This window comes from Artemia franciscana, chromosome 19, assembly GCF_032884065.1.
Source record: "Artemia franciscana chromosome 19, ASM3288406v1, whole genome shotgun sequence".
Lineage (NCBI taxonomy): Eukaryota > Metazoa > Arthropoda > Branchiopoda > Anostraca > Artemiidae > Artemia > Artemia franciscana.
The window spans coordinates 11,801,839-11,828,333 of NC_088881.1; the positions used below are offsets into that span (position 1 = coordinate 11,801,839).

At 36.1% G+C, this 26,495-nt stretch overlaps 1 protein-coding gene across 4 annotated transcripts in view; it reads right to left on the reverse strand.

The window, feature by feature from the left end:
* The window catches only part of LOC136039288 (DNA helicase MCM9-like), a 200,039-nt gene that overhangs the window by 100,614 nt on the left and 72,930 nt on the right, over positions 1-26,495 (reverse strand). For all 4 annotated transcript variants that reach the window (XM_065722890.1, XM_065722892.1, XM_065722893.1 and 1 more), the window contains 2 exons: positions 10,195-10,428; positions 3,582-3,728 (listed from right to left, as the gene is read on the reverse strand). In XM_065722890.1, the coding sequence (XP_065578962.1) occupies positions 3,582-3,728; positions 10,195-10,428 (381 nt within the window). The remainder of the gene's footprint in view (positions 1-3,581; positions 3,729-10,194; positions 10,429-26,495) is intronic.

Sequence of the window (26,495 nt, forward strand, 5' to 3'; positions counted from 1 at the left end):
TAGGCCATTTTTATCAAAGCACAAAGTTTGTATATGTCAAATTTTTAAACAGTTCACGGTAACAAACTGTGAGGAAGGAGCGACCCGACTCAATGATAAACGAAACTCTAAAAACGGAGACCAATCTCATCAGTTTTTACTGATTTTAAGTATATAAGTTTTATCAAGTTTAGTCTCGGCCATCAAAAGTTACGAGCCTGAGAATATTTGCCCTATTTCCGAAAAAAGAATGAACCACCCCTAAAATTCGTAGAAACTTAATGAAAATCACACCATAAGATTTAGTGTATCAGAAGACCCTGCTGTAGTGGTTTCAAGCCTCTATGTGCAAAAACGTGGAATTTGGTTGTTTTTCTTGCCAGAAGAAAGATTACGGATGCCTGTTTATTTTTTTTCCAGGGATGATCGTATCAACCCAGTGGTCCTACAATATCGTGAGAGGGCTCATTCGAATGGAAATTAAAGTTCTAGTGCTCCTTTTAAGCGACCAAAAAGATTGGAGGTCAACATAGCCCCCTCACCCACCCCTTTTCCATCTTGCCATCTTGCTCGTCATAGTTGAAAGGCCCTATAACGATGCATTTGGATACAACATGACCCCCCCCCCCTAGAGCCCCAGGGAAAAGGTCTTAAAGTCATCAAATTTGCCCATTTTTTACAAATAGTATTTGTAATTGTGAAGTTTGTGTATATTTTCGGGCGGGGGGGGGGCAAATTTTTGCTGGGGGTTTTACACGGGAAAATTTTTTATGGGGAGGGAAGTTTCCAGGGGGTGAACTTGTCAGGGGAAATTATACACATGAGGAATTTGCCAGAATTCCTATACAAAATTCTTTTTAAATGTCTTGCTTTCTCTTTTCCGTCTCAATTATACGCGTGGAGTTGTTAAGGGTAATTGTCCGGGGTAAATTTTCACCGGGATTAAATTTTCTAAAGGATATTTCCATGGGAAGAGGGATTTCTCCGTGGAGGTGGGGCCATATTTCCTGGCATTACTTAACAACCATAAAAAATAATAAAAAAAAAACAAGTTAAAACAGCCGTTTAATTGGAACAATAGGAAGCTTTTTAAAAGTACTAAAACACTTTAGCGGAAAGAGCAAAGTGTTGAGGAGAGGGCAATCCCCTTTATGCATATAATAATTTCTGTTCATTTTAAGTTTAAAAGTTGCTCCTTACTTTCAGTTGAAAAAACTTGTTTTTTTTTATTTATTTTACAGAAAAGGAATCAATCCCTACTGTATGTTTTGGCGTCAATGCATCTTTTTGAGGGTTTACGAAAAAACAAAAATCTTAACTCAAAGACTACTGTTGCTATCACACTTAACATTAGAAACTATATTAAAAATATTTAAAAATCAAATTTTATTTCTAATTTGCAAATCAATAGCATTTATAACCTGAAATTTACAAACAGCATATACTTTGACTATTTTTTGACTATCTCAATCATAATATAATTCAGGAAATATTTCAACAAATCGACTTTTTTTGCATCCTTAGAGGGGTTTATGGTATTGAAGGCAGTTTATACCCAAAATGCTTCAAAAAAGGATGAAGTTTAAAAAAGTTAGAAAATACAAAGAAATACCTTTTACGGTAAAAATTTACTCCCCAACCCCCAAAACAATTTTTGACACAGCCCAAATTATCTAAAATTATGACAAAAGTTGAATGAAACTACCATGCAAGTTCAATAAATCATTAAAAATCAAAGACTCAACGACATCTATTTCTTTAAATAAGTGCTTGTCACAGGGGGAATAATCCCAAAAATAAATAATTCTTACTAACCATAGCTAGTGTCTTTCTCTGAAAAAAAAATGAATTGTACATGGAGAAAAATATCGACTAAATTTTTAGGGCAAATAACATACATTCAAAAAGTCAAACCACATGTAACAATTAGCTGTATGTTAACAATTTCTATTTGCGAGGAAAAAGAAATTGTTACAAAAAAATGGACTGCGGAAACGCACTATTGTCCTTGACATTCCCAAATGCACCAAACTGTGCATGCGCCAAATTTGATGTGGCAAATACGCCAAGTGCACAAATTTGATGGGCCAAGTGCACAAAAAAAAACATAAAATAAAACAAACCATATATAATACGAGCTGTTTTTAGCTACATATGATTTAAGTTGTTTTTGGTTTAAGCATTTAAACCATTAATAACATAATTCAAGTTGTTTTCTGTTTATACATTTATACCATTAATAACATAATTTAAGTTGTTTTTGGTTTAAGCATTTACACCATAAATAATATAATCTAAGTGGTTTTAGTTTAAGCATTTAAACAATTAATAATATAATTTAAATTGTTTTTGGTTTAAGCATTTAAACCACTTATAATATAATTTATGTTGCTATTGGTTTAAGCATTTAAACCACTAATAATATAATTTAAGTTGTTTTTAGTTTAAGCATTTAAACCATTAATAATATAATTCAATTTGTTTTTGGTTTAAGCATTTGCACCATAAATAATATAATTTAAGTTGTTTTAGTTTAAGCATTTAAACCATTAATAATATAACTTCAGTTATTTTAGTTTTAAGCGTTTAAACCATTAATAATATAATTGAAGCTATTTTTGGTTGAAGCATTTAAACTATTAGTAACATAATTTAAGCTGTTTTTGGTTTAAGCATTTAAACCATTAATAATACAATTTAAATTGTTTTGGTTTAAGCTATAGTCTTTCTTTTCCTATATCGTTCTTTTTCGTTTAAGCTGAGTATGCTTTATTGATTATGCACATAAAATGTCTCTGATATATTTTTCTTCTATGAATTTTACTCTCATGCAACCCGTTTCTTAAAAGAACGACCTTGGGCAATCCGTCATACTTCATTCGCAGAACATGTTCTACCCATCTCGACCTTTCTCTCATTACAGACGCAAAACGCAGGATAGAACCAAATTTTTTGTGCAGCTTATTGTTAGAAATACGGCGAGTCAGACGGGTAACCAATACAATCCCGTTCTCTGGAAAAAATCAATTTCTCAATATACTCAATTCCTCTGGAATACAATCAATTTCCCTGGAAAAAATCTAGCATATCCTGCTTCGTCTTTCGAAGCTCCTGCATTTCAGAACCATAATTGACTACTGTCATCACTGTAGCTTCCAATAAGCTAATCTTGCTTCGCAGACTTATCTTCCCATTCTTCCAAACTTTTTTTTTTTAACTGTCGTCTTTTCTAACAGTACTATCCAGGTAAGTGAAGCTACCCACTTGATAGATCCCAACATTATCATGATATCATCAACATTCTTGATAGCATCAACATTATCAACATTATCACCCAGCATTATCTTTTCGCCTCCATTTATTGCTAACCTTACCGATTTTGTCTCCTTGAAACTAATCTACATGCCTACTCTTACACCATGAACCCACAAAACCTCAAAAACATTATTAATTTTGCTAACGTTTTCATCTAGGACACTCAAATCATCCGAATAATCTGAGTTTAGATACTGTTGTCCACTTTAAACACTTAACTCTCCACATATTACTCATGAATTTTCATAATATACCAATTCTAAACCCGAGCGTTTGAGAAAGAATACCTTAGCTACACTAATCGTCTGCTGCTCCATTGCTTCATGAATTGCTGCACGATCTGCTTCTTTAATTGAACTGAATTCATCGATGCAGCATACTCCTCCATCAGCAAGTACTAAGGCACCAGCTTCTAGCTGCCATTCTCCTGAGTCCTGCAAATATACATAAATATTCTAAACACAATAAAAAAAAATCCTTAATAATATATAAATAAGTATTCTTAAGAAAATATTCTTCATATAATAAAAAAATTAACCGGGGGGGGGGGGGAGATTTTTTCAATTTTGTGATGAAGATTTTAAAAAAAGTATTTTTAAATCTTCAGAGTGGCATTTTTGTTGTTTTTCAACTTTTATGTTTTTAATGAAAATGCTAAAAAAAAATTATCTTTCAAATGTAGCGGAGGGCAATTTTTGACAGGACTAATACATGAGCAATGAGTTTCTCCAGAAATTGCTAATTAACGGATTCTTTAACTAATAAATGAGTTTCTTTCTTTTTTTAATAAGGACTAACTACATAGACATGAGCAAATTCATAAAATTTCTGGAAATTTTGAATTTTGGGTAAACGATTGCTGCCATCTTTAAAAATAAAATCCTAAACAAAAAGTTCATAATAGGTGGTTCAAAATACAATTTAAAAAAAGATTGCCTGAACAATATTGGGTTTAAACTTTAGAAACCATTTAAATAGTAAACCAAGGAGTTGTCACGTGCAAGAATAGCTTTAAAAATTGGCGTTAATGCTAAGAATACTAAGTCGCTTGGATTAGGAATAAATGAGATTGAAGAGGTGGTACTAGACAGAGGAAAATTTTATCGGGTAGATTCGCTTAACTAGGTGGCGATGTTTGTAAGGATGAAGTGAAGATGTAAAAAGTAGTATAGCCAAGGACTAGATTTTTTTTTTCCGTTGACAAAAGTTTCAAAGAGCAGGAACACTGATCTTGGAAATGAGATAAAGAAGCTAGAACGTAAGGACGGGGGTCAAGCAGGCCAGGATTTACGCATAGGCCTAGGGGTACAGAATGCCGAGGGGCGCAATAATAACACTGGGCGATTTTTTTTTTTTTTTTACAAAAACTGGACTGATGTGATTTATCGTCAAAGTGCCAGGTGCACTTTGCTGCTGTTCTTCCTGTTCACAAGAAAAGTGATTTCAAAACTAAAACAGGAATTCCGAAGCCACTTATAAACTTTCAGACGTACCCCAAGAATGGTAGCTGAGCGCAACGTATCACCTCTTTCTTGCATTACTTTTGGCTCATCGCTGATCAGTTGCCCTCTGTTCAGGGCTTCCACTATCCCCACATTTTCGGAGGTTTCTCTGTAAACCTCTGTGTCTCCGCGAAGAAAAAATTGCTTGGGCCTAGGGAAACCAAAACGCTTCGGCCTACGTACGCAGAAGATTTGAATCCGGCCATTGGGTCAAGCATAGCCCTGAAATGCGGGTGCTTCGAAAAGGTGAGGAAGATACGCTGGATGTTTCCAGAGGAACTTCATCACAATTGTCTTAAAGGCTCTCGACTGATTGACCACATGTCAAACTATTAGCCCTAAGGAAAATATTGTTTTCAATTTCCATTGTTATAACGAAAAAAGGAAGATAAATTTAGATAAATGATTGTAGTTAAAAGGATAATATTAGAACATAAAAAATAAGATAAATAGTATAAAATTAGACAAATGTTACGGAGGAAGGATCATAGACTGTCGAACCTAGTGCTTTTTGACATCCGCGCTGTAGCGAAATTGAAAACTGAACGTTCTCAAGTGTGGCGACGCAAGTGTGGCAAAAACTTATGGGGAGTAGACACCATGGAATTCTTCAATGTTAATCTAATATTACCTAAGGCTTTATCTAGCCCTATTAGATGGGGAGGAGGACGACTGCGCAATTACAAACACTAAGAAGCAAGGTGTTACTTTAGGGTCCCTTTCAGGGCTTAAGATGGAATCTGTGAGGACAACAACAAGTATATTTTGAAAGAGCGTTAAAAAGTGCTTCAAATCGAATGTTTACCTTTTAGCTAATGGATTAAAATTATAAAATTGTTATGGCACATTTCAATATTTCTCATTTCTATTAGCCAGGTGTGTCAGTATATTTTTATTTGCTTGTAATTTCTGTGGCTGACATAAAGATTACGAGCCCTTTTCCTAGACGGGAAAGATTAGGAGGAAGCAAATAGAATGAGCTACAATTCTCTGACACTAGGTTAATCCAACAGGGTCCGATTTGATATACAGTATTATCGTCTCGATTAGCACTGATATCATTGATATCGAGAGTCAGTCGGTAAATGATAAATCCAAAACTCATTCTCAGTTGTATTTGTGACCCCAAAAAGCCATAAGGCCTTATTGTTTAATTTCTCTATTTTGCTTTATGATGATGATGATTTATTTATTTAACCTTAGCAACAATCTACATACATATATCAATATGATTCACCGAAAACCAAACGATTGGCGTAGAGTCAGGTGAAAAACCTGATTTACCAGTCATTTAAAAGAATAAAAGGAGGAATTATAAAATATATAAAATAACAATAATGCTGCGGGGACAGCTGCTAAATACCATGTCCATATAGTGGGGTCATAATTACCAACAAACAAACAATTACAACTTATCTGAAATCAAAACTCCTCCAAGACAAACAAAACTAAAATTCATACTTATTTAATATTTTTTCTTTCAATTTTACTTTAAATCACTTAAATTTTCTATCTTTTTCATTTCATTTTCCAAATTATTCCATAATTTTATACCCTTATAATGAAAGAAAACGTGGGCCTGGCAGACACTAAAGGTGGAGTATAATAATGCTACCCCTAGTATTATGGTTATGTATATTGAATCGGTTATAAAATAAAGGTTCAGGTTCATATCATATGTAAACATAAAACTTATGCACAAAACATTAACTGTAATTTTGTATAAATTCATGATTTGAATATATTTGATATTAAAGTAATATTTTTGTGATCATGAGTTGCTCTAACGATGGATTTAACCATCACAAATTTTTATTCGATTTTCCCGTTTTTCAAAATAGTTAATATTTTTCACAAATATTTATATTTACAGACGGGATAGGCTTCAGCCTCGCTAATATTAAAATATAAAAATTATAGATGGCATGGTTGGTGGCTTTGTTAAGGAAGCCAAGATTGTCAAAGAGAAAAAGGAGTTAAAACAAAGAAAAATAAAAGTTCAGTGCACTTGACCTTGAGACTGAAAACAAATTAATTAGTAGAACGTTAAAGCAAAGCTTGCGAAGGTAAGTAGTTAAACAATAGCAGTAAAAGATAATTAATATAATTAACATTTAAAATGATTTTCTTTTTATTCCTTTAAGATGACATGGCTAAACTAAATACCAAATCAAACACACACAACCAAACACACACAAAACACTACACTTCACGACCCAGAACATGCTAAGTGTTTTTTTGTTGTTTTTTTAGTTTTTTTTTACTTGAATGAACAAGAGCTAAGAGCTCATATGGCACTTGTGACGAGGTCGGAAGAGCCGAGAGCTCATATGGTACGAGGTCGGAAGAGCCAAGAGCCAAGAGCTCATTAAGATCTGGTCACCCTTTCGTAAGTTACAAATACCTCAATTTTCAAAATTACCTCCCCCCTCCCAATTCCACCAAAGAGAGCAGATCCGGTCCAGTTATGTCAGTCACGTATCTTAGACAGGTTTCTATTCTTCCCATCCAGTTTCATCCTGATCTCACCGCTTTAAGTATTTTCTAAGATTTCCGGTCCCCCAACTGCCCCCCCCCCCCCAATTACGTTTTATCCGGTTGAGATTTAAAATAAGATATCGGAGTTACGAGGTCCTTCTAAATATGAAGTTTCATGAAGATCCGATCACTCCTTCGTAAGTTAAAAATACGTTATTTTTCTTATTTTTCAGAATTACCCCCCCCCCCCCCCCCGCAATTGAGCGGATCCGTTCCAATTATGTAAATTACGTATGCAAGACTTTTGCTTATTTTTCCAACCAAGTTTCATCCCAATCCCTCCAATCTAAGCGTTTCCCATCATTTTAGGTCTCCCCACCCCAAACTTCCCCCAATGTCACCAGATCCGGTCAGGATTTAGAATAAGAGCTTTGAGCCACAATATCCTTCTAAAAATCAAATTTCATGGAGATCCAATCACCCGTTCGTAAGTTAAAAATACCTCATTTTTTCTAATTTTTCAGAATTAACCCCCCCCCCCCAACTACCCAAAAGAGAGCGGATCCGTTCCGTTTATGTCAATCATCTATCTAGGACTTGTGTTTATTTTTCCCACCATGTTTCATCCCGATCCCTCCACTCTAAGTGTTTTCCAAGTTTTAGGTTTCCCCCTCCCAACTCCCCGCCCCCATCACCAGATCCGGTCGGGATTTAAAATAAGAGCTCTAAGACACGATATCCTTCTAAACATCAAATTTCATTGAGATCCGATCACCCGTTCGTAAGTTGAAAATGCCTCATTTTTCTAATTTTTAAGACTTACTCCCCCCCCCCAACTACCCCAAAGAGAGCAAATAAGTTCCGATTATGTCAATCATGTATCTGGGACTTGCGCTTATTTTTCCCATCAAGTTTCATCCCGATCCCTCTACTCTAAGTGTTTTCCTAGATTTTAGGTTTCCCCCCTCCAACTCCCCCCAATGTCATCAGACCCAGTCAGGATTTAAAATAAGAGCTCTGAGACACAATATCATTCCAAACATCAAATTTCATTAAGATCCAATCACCCGCTCATAAGTTAAAAATACTTCATTTTTTCTATTTTTCCGAATTAACCGCCCCCCCCAGATGGTCAAATCGGGAAAACGACTATTTTTAATTTAATCTGGTCCGGTCCCTGATACGCTTGCCAAATTTCATCGTCCTAGCTTACCTGGAAGTGCCTAAAGTAGCAAAACCGGGACTTTAGGTTTTCCCCCTCCAACTCCCCCCAATGTCATCAGATCCGGTCTGGATTTAAAATAAGAGCTCTAAGACACAATATCATTCCAAACATCAAATTTCATTAAGATCCAAATACCCGCTGATAAGTTAAAAATACTTCATTTTTTCTATTTTTTGCGAATTAACCGGGCCCCCACTCCCCCCCCAGATGGTCAAATCGGGAAAACGACTATTTCTAATTTAATCTGGTCCGGTCCCTGATACGCTTGCCAAATTTCATCGTCCTAGCTTACCTGGAAGTGCCTAAAGTAGCAAAACCGGGACCGACAGACAGACCGACAGACCGACAGACCGACAGACCGACAGAATTGGCGACTGCTATATGTCACTTGGTTAATACCAAGTGCCATAAAAATCAAATTTCATGGAGATCCAATCACCTGTTCGTAAATTAAAAATACCTCATTTTTTCTAATTTTTCAGGATTAACCCCCCCCCCCCCCAACTACCCAAAAGAGAGCGGATCCGTTCCGTTTATGTCAATCATCTATCTAGGACTTGTGTTTATTTTTCCCACCATGTTTCATCCCGATCCTCCACTCTAAGTGTTTTCCAAGTTTTAGGTTTCCCCCTCCCAACTCACCGCCCCCATCACCAGATCCGGTCGGGATTTAAAATAAGAGCTCTAAGACACGATATCCTTCTAAACATCAAATTTCATTGAGATCCGATCACCCGTTCGTAAGTTGAAAATACCTCATTTTTCTAATTTTTAAGACTTACTCCCCCCCCCAACTACCCCTAAGAGAGCAAATAAGTTCCGATCATGTCAATCATGTATCTAGGACTTGCGGTTATTTTTCCCATCAAGTTTCATCCCGATCCCTCTACTCTAAGTGTTTTCCAAGATTTTAGGTTTCCCCCCTCCAACTCCCCCCAATGTCATCAGACCCAGTCGGGATTTAAAATAAGAGCTCTGAGACACAATATCATTCCAAACATCAAATTTCATTAAGATCCAATCACCCGCTCATAAGTTAAAAATACTTCATTTTTTCTATTTTTCCGAATTAACCGGCCCCTTCTCCCCCCCCCCCAGATGGTCAAATCGGGGAAAACGACTATTTCTAATTTAATCTGGTCCGGTCCCTGATACGCTTGCCAAATTTCATCGTCCTAGCTTACCTGGAAGTGCCTAAAGTAGCAGAACCGGGACTTTAGGTTTTCCCCCTCCAACTCCCCCCAATGTCATCAGATCCGGTCGGGATTAAAAATAAGAGCTCTAAGACACAATATCATTCCAAACATCAAATTTCATTAAGATCCAAATACCCGCTGATAAGTTAAAAATACTTCATTTTTTCTATTTTTTGCGAATTAACCGGGCCCCCACTCCCCCCCAGATGGTCAAATCGGGGGAAAACGACTATTTCTAATTTAATCTGGTCCGGTCCCTGATACGCTTGCCAAATTTCATCGTCCTAGCTTACCTGGAAGTGCCTAAAGTAGCAAAACCGGGACCGACAGACAGACCGACAGACAGACAGACCGACAGACCGACAGAATTGGCGATTGCTATATGTCACTTGGTTAATACCAAGTGCCATAAAAACACAATAGTAAAAGAAAACTTTTTTGTGGGTTAGGGAAGCAAACACAAAAATACCTTAAAAAACGTAAAAATACGTATAAATACCTTTGCAGCAGCTACAGTGAGTCCAGCACTCGTTGATCCAATTCCGGTTGTGAGCACTGAGCGTGGACACAGCTTCGCAGCATATTTCAAAAACTGAGATTTTCCGCAACCAGGATCACCAACTAAAAGAAGATGGGGCTCACCTCTCACTCGAGAACCATTTACATCGATACGTTGCACCCCTCCACATAGTATCAAAGCAACTGCCAACTTAACTGCATACAATCCATAAATCTATGGAGCATAATGATATTAAATTATAATTAAAACACATAAGAAGTAAGGCGTAATTTGTAGGCTATCCATTGTAACAAAAAGTACCATTAAATTATGCGCCATTGCCATCAAGCTCCTAAAATCCTGCACAGGTACAACATAAATAAGTGACGAGAAATATAACGTTCGGTTGTCACCCTCTGCGTGTAATTGCGACTGAGCTAGCAGAGTAACACCTTTGACTCGCACCCCAAGCCAAAGGATTTGCAACACCAGGTCTCGAGCCTTCGGCTCAAAGGACATAGGTTTAAAACTCCAGTGTGCCACCCACTCGACTAGGGTGGCCCGTATGCACGGGAATGATAGACATGACAATATAAGGTCAAAAATAAGAATTATTTTACTTCCTTATTTTCGCGTGATGACGTGGAACAACTGTAAAAGTATGATCACCCACCGGTTTAAAACTCCAGTGTGCCATCCACTCGACTAGGGTGGCCCGTATGCACGGGAATGATAGACATGACAATATAAGGTCAAAAATAAGAATTATTTTACTTCCTTATTTTCGCGTGATGACGTAGAACAACTGTAAAAGTATGATCACCCACCGGTTTAAAACTGCAGTGTGCCATCCACTCGACTAAGGTGGCCCGTATGAACAGGAATGATAGACATGACAATATAAGGTCCAAACTAAGAATTATTTTACTTCCTTATTTTCGCGTGATGACGTGGAACAACTGTAAAAGTTTGATCCCCAACCACTTTTTCTAAGGGTCTTCGCTCCGCTCACTATCATAAGACAGAAACAAGTTATTTTATAGGAATTCTCTATACTTAGCATCAAAATTCCTTTAAATCGAGTTTGCCTTTTGACACAAAATTCCAATAAGATGTGGCTGGTGGGAATAAAACGTTAACTAGTACAGTTGAAATTACTCAAACTTTATCCCTTTCTGACTAAATGGCGTTTGATCAACTTGTCATCTTAAGTCCAAATAAACATCGTATGTTTGAAATACAAGCTGGTAAAATTTAATGAAAACAATGACGTGGCTTAACCTGGCTTGTCTTTCTTTCTGATCCATTCGTAGGACACATACCCATTAACAGTTGCTATGTTTTTAGATCAGTATTACAAATATTCGAATGGTTGTGAACAGACTAATTTATTTTTATCCAGAGATAATTGAAATCTAAGTTATTTCTCTTAAGGCTAAAAGGCACATATAAAGAATACTACTACTACTACTAATAACTCATTGCAGCACCAAGCCGCCTGAGGCCAACAGAGCTACGCACGCTCCTCCTCCAACCTAATCTATTCAAGGCCTCCCTCTTTACACCCTCCCAGGAAGTTCCCGTATCCTTTAAATTTTTATTTATGACATCCTCCCAACCCACACAAGGACGACCTGCTTTCCGTGTAGCCCCAGACGGTTGGCCAAAAAGGGCAATCTTCGGCAATCTGTCATCCTTCATCCGCAGAACGTGCTCTGAAGCATGGGCGCTCCGAAAAGCAGATGAAAATTTACTAGATGTTTTCCAGAGAAATTGCCTACGGATTATTCTGGGTACCCGGCTGACTGACCGTATTTCAAACAATAGGTTGTACGAAGAATGAGGTTCACTCGGACCACTGTCATCTCTGTAGCTTCCAATATTCTAATCTTGGTTTGCAGAATTATCTTTCTATTCTTCCAAACTTTTTTTAACCGTGAAAAAACACCCTGAGCCTTAACTATTATTCTACTTTTAACATCTTCACTGCTCCCACCGTCTTTACTAATAATACTACCAAGGTAAGTTAAGCTGCCAACCTGATCAATCTTTTCCTTACCCAACGTCACCTTTTCATCTTCACTTATTCCTAGCCTTAGTGACTTAGTCTTCTTTACATTAATTTTCAATCCTATTCTAGCACCCTGAACTCGCAAAACCTCTAAAAATTCATTCATTTTGCTCACACTTTCATCTAATATGCTTATATCATCAGCATAATCTAAGTCCAGGAGCGTTTTTCCTCCCCATTTAATTCCGTGGTTTCCAATTGCCTTTCCTGTGCTCCTTAAGACGAAGTCCATCAAAATGATCCATATAAAGGAGGATAGAACACAGCCCTGCTTACAAAACCAGTTGCTAACCTAATTTCCTACCTTAACCGCAGCAGTATTATTCTCGTACATAGCACAAATCACTTTAATGTATTTTTCTGGTATACCATATAAGGATAAGACCTAGTAATAATAATAATAATAATAACAAAAGAAAACTGGTCAGCGGAAAATCGTTTGGCGAAAAGGCAACCAGAATTCAAATAAATCCCTCAAAGTAGAGAAAACTGCCTATAGACCTCATACACCCAACTGCCACTGTTGCAGAGATTTCATATCTGTACCTATATACATAGCAGCTAGCAAGAGATTATGACAGACTATGAACCCATTGAGAGACCAAAAATGTACAAACATGATGTAAACAGCGACGAAGACCACACTGCCTTTCCATTATAAACACAAACAACAGGTAGAACAATAGGGATTTTTTTTTTATTAGCTGCTAAGAACGCCAGAATAGCACACTAAAAACGCGCATGACAAATTGCCTCGTTTCATCTCATTTAATCGATTAGTCCTGGTTGAACTTCGCTGAACTGAGAATTCTGGGACTATTTAAAAAAAAGTTTTAATGGTCGCATTTTAATGTGTTTTTTTTTATTTCATTTGTGGTTTGCTAGGGACGGCTATTGGATATAGGGTAGAAATATTCATTCGGGGTTTGGGCTCCAATGTCATACAAAAACAAAACCCCTATTTTTCTACCTGTTGTTTGTGTTTACAAACATGAAAAATTTTGTAATATTTGGGCAAAATGTTTCGTTAAAAAAAATATAATCTTTTGGTCCCCTCCCCTTGTTGTGGAAAACTGTTGACAGAATTGCCTAGGGAAAATTTCTGAAGGTTTTAATGTGTTTAAAAAAAATACAAACGTAACAAATTCTATAATAATTTGGCAAAATGTCCCATTGTAAAAACAATTTAATCCTTTTACCCCCCTCTTCTCATTTTGGAAAAACTTTGACAGGATCACCCCCGGATATTTAGGGGGTGTTAATGTCTTTACCTCTCCCTATTCTCTTATGAATCCTATAAGGAGCTCCTATCTATTTTGTCAAAATTACATCTTCAGGCAACAGAAATATTCCTTGACAGTTTATGAGTAATTCAAGCGTAAGAATATTGCCATCAAATTATAAATGAAAAACTAATGAAAAAACCACTTGGACATGAAACTCAGGTATCATTAAGATTATAACCGCATTTCATTTTTAAAAGAGCAAAATCAAGTAGAGTCATTTTGCCAAGGACTTGGGACAGGTCTCTTTGACATCAAAACACTGAAACATACAAAAACACATTAAAATACGGAAACAGTTAATAGTGAGAAAAACTTGGAAGTCTCTTTAAAATGAAACGCAAAACATGGCTGTCTCCAACTGGCAAACCTAACTAACGATATGGAACAGTAGCCATCGCAAAAACAGGACATTTATAAAAAGTCTTTGAAAGAGTGCCGAGGATACAAAATTTTATGATAGCTAGATGTGGGTTTTTGTAAATAGTCGTAGCATCTAAATCGTATTCTGGAGATTCAAAGTAATAAACATGAGATCATATAGGAATGTCGGTATAATTAGCCTTTCAAAACCATATAGCAATGACAAAGAAAACAAAGCCGAAGTAACAAGAACATAGAAAGCAGGAAATAGAAAGGAAAATTAAGATTAATTAAAATTAATTAAAATCTATAGCATAAAAAATAGCACTAACCAAGGGTGTATCCAGGGGGAGGGTTAGGGGGGATTAGCCCTCCCCCTAAAATGTTTGTCCGAATCGTAAAAACGTACCGAAAATGAATAGCAAAAAATTTCAATGCGTTTTTAAAGTTTTTTGTGAATCCCCCCGAGAAAAAACCTTTTGTAACCCCCCAAAAAAAAATCCTGGATGCGACCCAGACACTGACATTATATATTATATTATTCCTAGCTGGAGATTCATCATTACCTAACCATCTATCAATGTCCAAAGAATCAGTCTAAAACAAGCTAGAATTGTCAATATTACAATTATATGGCAACTATATACAGGTTTTTGTCTATAGTCGTAGTACTAAATCGCATTCTGCAAATGTAAAGTAATAAACATGACATCATATAGGAATGTTGGTATAATTAGCTTTTCAAGTCACATACCAATAAAAAACAAAAATAAATCAAAAGTAATAAGAATTTAAAAAGGATGAAATAAAAAGGAAAATTAAAAATGGAGTAAAATAAAAATCTAACACTGACATTTTATATTATTTTATTCCTAGTGGGGATTAATCATTACTTGACCATCAAGTGGCCTCTAGAACCGTCAGTTTAAAACAAACTAGAACTGTCAATATTATTATTATCAATATTATGATGGCTAGGTATAGGTTTTTGTCAATAGTAGTAGCATCTAAATCGTACTCTGCAAACATGAGAGCAAACAGGAATGTAAGTATAGTCAGCCGTCCAGGCTACACAGTGATGACAAACGAAACAAGAAACAGAAACAAGAAAAGAAGGAAATAAAAAGAAAAACTAGAATAGGGTAAGATAAAAATACAATCTAGCTACTACTACTAACAACTCACCACAGCACCAAGCCACCTGAGGCTAACACAGCTACGCACGCTCTTCCTTCATCTCAATATATTCAAAGTCTCCCTCTTTACAACCTCCCGGAAGTTCCCATTTCCTTTAAATCTTCATTTATGATATCCTCCCACTCCAGACGAGGACGATCTCCTCCAAAAGTTCCAAACTTTTTTCTAACTGCAAAAAACACCTTGAGCCTTGGCTATCCTACTTTTAACATCTTCACTGCTACCACCGTCTTTACTAATAATACTACCAAGGTAAGTGAAGCTGTCCACCTGATCAATCTTTTCGTTACCCAACGTCACCTTTTCATCATCACTTATCCCTAGCCCTAGTAACTTTGTCTTCTTAACATTAATTTTCAAACCTATTATAGCACACTGAACTCGCAAAATCTCTGAAAGTTAATTCATTTTGCTCACACTTTCATCTAGGATGCTGAAATTATCAGCATAATCTAAGTCCAGGAGAGGTTTTCCTCCCCATTTGATTCCATGGTCTCCAATTGCCTTTCCTGTGCTCCTTAAGACGAAGTCCATCAAAATGATCCATATAAAGGGGGATAAAACACAACCCTGCCTAACTCCTAATTTAATACAAAACCAGCTGCTAACCTCATTTCCTACCATAACCGCAGTAGTATTATTCTTGCACATATCACTAATCACTTTAATGTGTTTTTCTGGTATACCATACAAGGATAAGACCTTTGCTAAAACTCTTCTATCAACAGAATCAAACGCTTGCTCATAATCTATAAAACTGAGGACCAAAGATTTTTGACAACGAAGGCACTTCTCAATTATTAACCTAAGAGTGACAACTTGGTCGACACATCCTCACCTTTTCTAAAACCGCGTTGTTCTTCTCTTAAAACTTTGTCTACAGCATCTCTCAGTCTAAAAAGTATCAAACTACTAAGTAATTTACTATCTACGGAGACTAGACTAATGCCTCGATAATTAAAATATTCACTCTCATCACCCTTCTTATACAGTGGTTAAATTAAGGTTTTCCTAAAATCATTAGGTACTTCCCTTTTTCAAAAATCATATTCGTAATCTTCAGCAACTTCTTTCTAACCTAAGAGCCACCATATTTAGGAAACTCATTTACCACACTATCAGCGCCTGGAGCTTTTTTATTTTTTAATCCTTTTAGTGCTGTCGCTAATTCTTCCTCACAAAAAGAAATCTTCCTTCACATCTAAAGTATTACAAACTTTTTCATTTTCCTCTATTTATTTTCCTGCAACTGTATCTCGGTTTAGCATATTCTCAAAATGTTCAGCCTATCTCTCTCTAACTCTGTCCTAATCACTAATATGCCGTCTATAATAATTATGCCGTCTAGCTGCATCTTCCGGATCCTCGGCAATTTTATCCATGGCCTCCACTTCGCACCTCATTAGTTCATATTTTAATGCTTTCTCCCCTTTCTTTACACTCATTTTGTTTTCGTATGATCTATCACTCAGATAATTCTTGTGCAAACCCCTTCTCCTTTCTATTAAACATAAAACTTTTTCACTAATATTCCTAGCTGAAGTAACTTCACAAATTGTTTTTCTATAATTATTCCTACCATCTTCCACATTCTCAATTCAAATTCTCATCCTGGAGTCTACCAACATCATTACTTCCCGGAAGGTAGTCACCCTTCCAAAACTTCAGCTTTAAATTAACCCTAGAAACTACTAGATGGCGATCTTTACTTGTAACATCAATAACAACGCTCCTATATACCCTAGTATCTTGTATTGATCCAGCCAGTCTTCGGTTTACTATAACATAATCAGTAAGGTTTGCTGTCTTACCATCATGTGAATACCATGTCAACTTATGGGCCATTTTATTACCAAACACCGTATTGGTTATAACTAGATTGTTATACCTACAAAATTGAAAAAGTCTCTAGCCATTACTGTTTTCTTTTCCTATACCAAATTTACCTAGGCTAGGATACCATCTATCCCTATTTCAACCGACTTGGGCGTTAAAATCTTCTCGTGAAAACACGATATTTCTACCTGGGACCCTGTCTATTTGCTCCTGTAATTGTAAGAAAAATTCATCTGAGTCACTAGTAACTCCGTCAGTCAGTTTAACAGGGGCATATACTACTATAACTGATACCATTTTAATCATAAAATGAGGAATGGGTAGAAGTATCAGCGTTACTTCAGCCATAAAATGGACATTATAAACAAGTACCAGGTGTTGGAAAAAGGGTGTCGCTAACTTCCTAGAGTGGGAACTGCATCCAGTGTCGAAAAAAACTTCAATGCCATCTAGTGTTTTGTGATATTTTGCATTTTTCAGTGCAACAATTAGAATATTTCATTTCATTTGTGTTTTTGGTAGAATTAGTGTACTAATAAGTGTGTAATCTCAGTTCTTGAAACAATTATAAAGCTTAAAAATGCCAAATGTCACCAAATATTAGATGGCGTTGATGTTTTTTGCCAACGCTACCGCCAATTTCCACTTTTATATGTTACCCATACCTTCGGTGTAGTACTTAAGAGACTAAAATGAAAAAAAAAAGAAAGACAACAGAGATATGAATTTATCCAGTTAAGCAGCTATTGTTAAAATCCTATTATCGATAGTAGCTTTTTATGAATAATCAATGAAACTTAGGGGAAAACGTAAACTCTATGTTCGGATATTCTTCATGACAATTTACAAAGATCGTTCAAGGGTCAGTTTCAACATGTCTATTGAACAAACAGTGGAGAAAGTAAAACAAAAGATTTACAGCTGATTTTAATTTTAAAGTCTTTGCTTTGCTTTCCTTTTCTGTATCGTTTACAGTTATACTTTGGGGTCGTATGTTTATGTACTTCCAATGCACAATTATGCCAATGTACAATTATTATTTTAAGGTTGGTTTACAACAGGAGACTAAATCTGTATGAAATCTCTCCTTTTAAGTTTATTTATTTATTTTCTTATTTATTTTATGCTAGAATTTTATTTTTATTTTCGCCAAGCTCTTAAGACCTTATTGATTATTTCTTATAAATTTTGAAGCCAATTTTTTAGGTAAATTAAATTGAATTTTTGAAAATGCAGATACCTTCTGAAGGGGATGGAATTCAAAATTTGTTAGTGCTTTGTAGTTTACTTTGTAGTTTACTTGCAGTTAGTACTTGAGTAAAAGTGTTTTTACGAGCATTTTCCATTAGATTTAGTCAATTTTGCTAACAAATTGCAATGTGTCCAATAGCAGAAATTACTTCAAATTTTTGGTATTTGTCTATTTTTGGGCAACATTTTCCAAGGTTTTGAGTCATCAGCGTCACAAGCGTTTATTATTATTAATGTTATATCAAACAGTTCGTGGTAACGAACTGTAGTAAGGAGCGACCCGGCTCAATAGTAACCAAAGCTCTAAAAAAGCTACATCAAAAGAATTGCATTTCAATGCTGATTTTAAATATATAAGTTTAATCAAGTTTAGTCTTACTCATCAAAAGTTACGAGCCTGAGAAAATTTGCGTTATTTTAGAAAATAGGGGGAAACACCCCCTAAAAGTCATAGAATCTTAACGAAAATCACACCATCAGATTCAGCGTATCAGAGAACCCTACAGTAGAAGTTTCAAGCTCCTATCTACAAAAATGTGGAATTTTATATTTTTTGCCAGAAGGCAGATCACGGATGCGTGTTTATTTGTTTGTTTGTTTTTTTGTTTGTTTTTTTTCCCACGGCTGATCAATTGATCCAGTTGTCCTAGAATGTTGCGAGAGGGCTCATTCTAACGGAAATGAAAAGTTCTAGTACCCTTTTTAGGTGACCAAAAAAAATTGGAGGGCACCTAGGCCCCCTCCTACGCTAATTATTTTCCCAAAATCAACGGATAAAAATTCTGAGATAGCCATTTTATTCAGCGTAGTCAAAAAACCTTATAACTATGTCTTTGGGGACGACTTACTCCCCCACAGTCCCCGTGGGAGGGGTTACAAGTTCAAAACTTTGACCAGTGCTTACATATAGTAATGGTTATTGGGAAGTGTACAGGCGTTTCCAGGAGGATTTTTTGGTTGGATGCAGGGGTTGAGAAGAGGGGGATATGCTGGGGGAGCTTTCCATCGAGGAATTTGTCATGGGGGAAGACAATTTCCATGAAGGGAGCGCAGGATTTACTAGCATTACTTAAAAAAAACAATGAAAAAATAAATATGAAAAAGTTTTTTTTCAGCTGGAAGTAAGCAGCAGCATTAAAACTTAAAACGAACAGAAATTATTACCCATATGCGGGGCTCACCTCCTCCTATTACCTCGCTCTTTACGCTAAAGTATTTTTAGTAATTTCAACTATTTATTCTGCGGCTTTTGTGATTCAGGGGTCATTCTTAATGAATTGGGACAAAATCTAAGCTTTAGTGTAAAGAGCGAGGTACTGACGAGGGGGCGAACCCCCTCATATATGTAATAAAAACATGAGAATACAAAAGTTCTTTACGTAAGCTAATTTACAAGTTACGTATATCTTTTACTTATAAAAAGATTCGTAAAAAGTTAAAAGTTCTAGTTGCCTTTTAATTAACCGAAAATCGGAAGGCAACTAGGCTTCCTCCTCCGCTCTTTTTTTCTCAAAATCATTCGATCAAAATTATGAGAAAGCCATTTAGCCAAAAAAAAATAAATATACAAATTTCGTTTATTCCTCTGCGGAGAGCCAAAATCAAAACATGCACTGATTCAAGAACGTTCAGAAATTAAATTTTAAAAAAAAACAAGTTTTTTAAATGAAAGTAAGGAGCGACATTAAAACTTAAAACGAACAAAAATTACTCCGTATATGAAAGGGGCTTTTCTTCTCAACGCCCCGCTCTTTACGCTAAAGTTTTTTACTGTTTTAAAATGTAGAGTTAAGAGAAAGAGTCAAACTTTAGCGTAAGGAGCGGGGCGTTGAGAAGGAAAAGCCCCTTTCATATACGGAGTAATTTCTGTTCGTTTTAAGTTTTAATGTCGCTCCTTACTTTCATTTAAAAAACTTGTTTTTTTATTTAATTTAAGTAGGGTTTACTTTCTTCTTAAAATAGGATCAACCGGATCAAAAAACCTTCTAGCTAAACAGAAAATCACACGAGTCTCCAAATTTCCACAAAATATCCACTATATCCTCTCCTCTCCTTTTTCTTCCTTTTTCTCCTTGTATTTAATTCTCCTTTTTGTGTCCCTTATTTCCAGGCTAAATTTACGTATATTTCCTAAGTACCGTAATTTTCTATCTAAATTAGTTCAAGCTGCATTTGCTAGAGTCATTTTTTTTAACTGAATAATTATTTTGGATGCTTCTACTACAAAGGGGGTTCATTCAGGCAACAATGGACAAGACGACGAACGAGAAACTAAAAAAAAATCAATAAAAAAGAAAACTACCAAAAAATCCTTCAAGGGGAGAGGATGGAATAAGGATGGCTGAAAACTTGCCAGGATAGTATTATAAGTAAAGATGGCGGACCCAGTGAAGATGTAAAAGTAGAATAATCAAGAGGTAGGGTCTCTTTTGGCAGTTGAAAAAGTTTCGAAGGATGCAAATATAAGTCAGCGAACTAAAATTAGAATATTGGAAGCCACGGTAATGACTTTGGTCAAGTAAGGCCCTGAACCTTGGGTGCTTCAAAAGGCTGAGGAATATTTATTAAATATTTTCCAGAAGAATTATCTGGGGGGAGCATTATGTACTCGTTTGACTGACCGCGTACCAGACAGTGCTCTGTTCAAAAAATTTGGTTTGATTTCTAGGGTTTTAATAAAAGAAAGGTTAATATATTTAGGCGACGTTTCTTACAGTTCGTGGTAACGAACTGTAAGTAAGGAGCGACCCGGCTCAATAGTAACTGAAACTCTAAAAAAACGAATTTTGATAAAAACAGATCCATCAAAAGAATTGTATTTTTATGCTGATTTCAAATATATAAGTTTCATCACCTTTGTGATGAATATTTGCCTTATTCTCAAAAAAGGGGGAAACACCCCCTAAAAATCATAGAATTTATGAAAATCACACCATTAAATTCAGCGTATCAGAGAACCCTACAGTAGAGGTTTCAAGCTCCTATCTGCAAAAACATGGAGTTTTGTATTTTTTGCCAGAAGATAGATCACATATGCGTATGTTTTCAGGGGTAATCGTATTGACCGAGTGATCCTAGAAAAGCTGAGAGGGCTCATTCGAACGGAAATTAAAAGTTCTAGTGCCCTTTTTACGTCACCACAAAAACTAGAGGGCAACCAGACCGCCCTCCACGCAATTTTTTTCCCAAAGTCACCCGATCAAAATTTTGAGATAGGCATTTTGTCCAGCTTGGTCTTAAAATCTAATAGCTATTTCTTTGAAAATGACTTAATCCCCCAGAGTCCCGTGGGATACGCTGCAAGTTGTGAACTTTGCCCATTGTTTACATATAGTATTGGTTATTGGAAAGTATACAAACATTTTCAGGGGGGATTTTTCTGGTGGAGGGTCGGGGAGAGAAGGTTACGTGGAAGGATCTTTCCATGGAGGAGTTTTTCATGGGGGAAGGGAATTTTCCATGATAGTGGCGACGGATTTCGCAGCACTATTTAGAAAACGATCAAAAATTAAATAAAAAAACAAGTTTCTTCACCTGAAAGTAAGGAGCAACATTAAAACTTAAAACAAACAGAAAATATTACGCATATGAGAGGGGTTGTCTCTCATTACACTAACGTTTTTTTTAACTTTTAAATGAGGTTATTATTCTAATTAAACAGCCTTGTTATTCAGGAGTTATTCTTAAATAGCTGGAACAAAAATCAAACTTAGGTTAAAATAAAGTTATTACTAGTTAAAAAAAAGTGAAATTAACATGCTAATTTCGTTTCAATTATTCATGTATGGTGAGCAATCTTTAAAACCTGTATTAATTCTAACTGCGTTCATAAATTTAAAAAAAAAACGGTTTTTTTAACAGAAAGTAAGGAGCGACATTAAAACTTAAAACGAACAGAAATTCTTCCGTATATGAAAGGCTGTCCCCTCCTCAACGCCCATCTCTCTACACTAAAGTTTTTTATTGTTTTAAAAAGTAGTGTTGTGAGAAAGAGTTGAGCTTTAGCGTAAAGAGGGGAGCATTAATTTCTGTTCGTTTTAAGTTTTAATGTCGCTCATTACTTTCAGTTAAAAAAAAAATCTTGTTTTTTTATTTAATTATAGATAAAGGATGACAGATTACCAACGACTATGCATTTTGAGCATCCATCATGGGACATCCCGTCCTCAATTGTAAATTGAATCTTCACGGGAGGGGATAAAAAGTAGAACTTTGAATAGATCGGAGTGGACAAGGGGCGCGCGCATTTGTGTTGGTCTCAGGTTGTTTACTGCTGCAGTGATTTTTAGTATTAGCAGCACCAGTAAAATTTAAAATAGCAGCATGTGTGTCAAAAACGATACACGCGGTAACGTTTGGGGTAAGGAGTGACTCTGCCCAATGGTAACCGAAACTCTGAAAACTGAATTTTGAAAAAAAAGAAAACAGCTACATCAAAGTAATTGGCATTTTATGCTGATTCCAAATATCTAAAATTCATTAAGTTTAATGTTACCCATCAAAAGCTCCGAGACTTTGAAAATATTTCTGATTTTCGAAAAAAGTGGAATAACCCCCCCCCCCCCCAAAAAAAAAAAGTCAAGCGATCTTATTAGGAATCACACAATCAAATTCAGCATACGAGATCACTCTACTGAAAAGGTTTCAAGCATATATCTATAAAAATGTGGAACTGTTTATTTTTTGCCGTAAGAAAGATCACGAATACGTGTTTATTTGTTGTTTTTTTCTTCCCCAGGGGACCATATTGAGCCAGTGGTTCTAGAAGATCGAAAGAGAGCTCATCGGAACTAAAATCAAGAGTTCTAGTGCCATTCTTGAGTGACCAAAAGGGTCACTCAGTCCCAGGGGAAAGACTTCAAGTTGCGCGATTTATAACATAGTGTATTTTATCGGGAAATACACGGAATTTATTTTTGGAGGGGAATTTTCTGTGGGGGATTTTCGACGAGGATATTTTCTGCGGAAGAAAAGTTTCTCGGGGGAATTTTCCAGGGCAAATTTTGCACTGGGGAATATACCATACGTATGGTTTCCCAATGTTTCTTCTGCATCAATATCGGATGTAATATTTACAAGTGATTGGTCATTTAAACTGCATGTAGACAATATTGTAGATAAAAGTCACACCATGACTAGACACAATCCAAAGTTTAACAATTATGCACAGGTTGGGTTTCTTGGATCGCCAGCTCCTGCTGAGGTATACAACCTACATCAGACCTATTCCCGTGTATTACTGTCGTGTTTGAGGTCCCCGAACTCAAAACAGTGCTTACATGTCAGCAAAACCAAAAGACGTTAAAAGAAAAACACGCTACGAAAATAATACTCGAACCGTTTCAACAACTATGAAACTGCCCTGAGTTTTTGAATTCGACCACTCTATTCGCTCGAAAACATGATTCAATAGTGAAATTCCAAAAAGCAAACGAGAACACCGATTTTAGCAAACGATATTAGCACCGATATTAGCAAACGAGAAGCACCAATTTTAGCAAACGATATTAGCACCTATATTAGCAAACGAGATGCACCGATTTTAGCAAACGATATTAGCACCGATATTAGCAAAAGAGGAGCACCAATTTTAGCAAACAATATTAGCACCGATATTAGCAAACGAGAACACCGATTTTAGCAAACGATATTAGCACCAATATTAGCAAACGAGAACACCGATTTTAGCAAACGATATTAGCAAAAACGAGAAGCACCGATTTTAGCAAACGATATTAGCACCTATATTAGCAAACGGGAAGCACCGATTTTAGCAAACGATATTAGCACCGATATTAGCAAACGAGAACACCAATTTTAGAAAACAATATTAGCACCGATATTAGCAAACGAGAAGCACCAATTTTAGTAAACGATATTAGCACCGATATTAGCAAACGAGAACACCGATTTTAGCAAACGCTATTAGCAAACAAGAACATGGATTTTAGCAAACGATATTAGCACCGATATTAGCAAACGAGAAGAACAGATTTACGCTTCCACCATCCGTGTAGTTCATCAGCATTACTAGGGAGGACAAAAAACTACAACCCGTTAAGTGACGCACCAACAGATTTGTTAACTTCTTTGTGCCATGTTTTGTAAGTATATTTACCTTTTTTCTGTTATTTTTTTTCTTTTTTTACTGTAAAAACAGCCTAATTTAACCATTATTGTTTAAGTGGTACATTAGCTATCTAAATAAACAAAAGCAAATTCGAAGTACATTTCCTGGCATGATTTTAAAAACGGTCAGAAATTTAAAAAAAAAGTTTTTTTTCAAATAAAAATAAGGGGCAACACTAAAACTTAAAAAGAACAGAAGTTATCCCGTAAATAAGGGGAGGTTGCCATCTCTTCAGTACCTCGCTCTGTAAGTTAAAGTTTTGCTTTTTGTACCATTTCTTTAAGAAAGACAGCTCAAAGAGCCATTGAATTAAAGGGACCCCCCCCCTGATATGCGTACTAATTTTTGTTCGTCTTAAATTTAAATGTTGCTCCTTACTTTCAGTTGAAAAACTTGCTTTTTTATTTAAAAAGAACAATAAAGCGACGATCTACTATAAACTTATTAGCGCTATTCATATTATTCACAATATTACCCAAAAATGAAGAATTCTTTTTAGTACCATTCAGCAATTAAGACAGTCCATTAAAAGAATTAAGATTAGACTTTACAGGTACATAAAAGTCAGCACAGAGTAATTAACCCTAAATGACTAATCAATTTTCAGGTTAGTAAAACATCCAACTAAGATTCAAATAAGTATCGTGCTAAAGACATTCTTTCACATTGTTGTGAAAACTCAGAACACAAAAATTATAGCCAATTTGGGATTGTTAAGTAATCGTAATTCGAAAAAAGCTATCAGGAAGACTGCCACTTGCTCAAGCCGGAAAAAGTCTCTGCAAGCCAGGCCCATCACTCTCAATTTCGCACATTCGGATTTAGCGACTATGCTCTCATGACAGAAGCAATTGAAGGTTTTTATTGTGACCAATTTTAGTTTATATGACATGCAAAATAAAAATGCCAAAATGGCTGGTTGCTAGCCAAAGACAATTAAGCTTTTTTCTGAAGATAACTATCTAGATGTCAAATAATAGAGATACACAGATGTGATCAGCCAGTTCTAGAGAGCCAAAAGTCAAACAACTTTTTTAAATACACAAGAAATCGTTTAAAAGGAAAACAGTCTATGTATTAAGAAATACCAATTACGAGTACAACCTCGTCACAGCGTTAGGGCATTAGGGGTCGACGCACAGACGAACGCTCCTTTTCTATCTTATTCAGACTTAAAACTTTCCCCCCACGACACCGATCAGGCCAACCTTCGAAGAAACATCAACAGATTTAAATTTTTACAAAATCATTTTTAAAGCAGCTAAAGTCGTTAGAGTAGCTAAAGTGCAGAAGCTAAGGTATTTTAAAGTAGCTGAAGCATAGAAGACCATCACTCTTTCTGAGAATCCTACCCCCCAGAGACGCAACCCCCCAAGGCCCGGGGGTAGGCGTTGTAATTTATTCTCTGGGGACATATATGGTTATTATGGAAGGGGTGGTCGTATAAACTTCGTTGAGGGCTCATTTAATTAGAAATTGAAAGTCCTAGGTTACCTTTTAAGAGTACAGAATGATCGGAGGCCAGCTAGCCCCTCCCCCTTCCACGCCTTATTTTCCTCATAATCCAATATTAACTTTGATATGAACTTCCGCCATCCGATAAGAACTTTGAGATAGCCATTAAAAAAAAATTGTTCAAAGATCACATAACGATAACTCCAAGGTCAACACAATCACTCAGGGCCCAGGGGCAGGCGTTGTAAGTTATATATGGTTTTTGTGGAAGGGATGCCAGAATAAAATTCAGAGAAGGCTTATTTGAACGGAAATTGAAAGTTCTTGCTCACTCGTTAAGAGTCAAAATAGATCGGAGGGCAACTAGTCCCCCCAAGCCCTTTTTCCACCAAACCCATCCAATACAAATTTTGAGATGGCCATTTTTTCAAACAGTTCAAAGTTCAGATAGCAAAACTCCATTGTCAACACAACCCCCCAGGGCCCAGGGACAGGCGTTGTAAGTTCTGCCCTGGGGGCATATATTGTTCTTATGGAAGAGATGCGCGTATAAACTTCAGAGAGGGTTCATTTCATTGAAAATTGAAAGTTTTAGTTCACTGTTTAAGAGTAAAAAGAGATCCAGTGGTTAATCCCAGACCCACCCGATAAAAATTCTGACATAGCTATTTTGTTAAAAATATTTCAATGGTTAGATACGGAAACTCTGATGTCG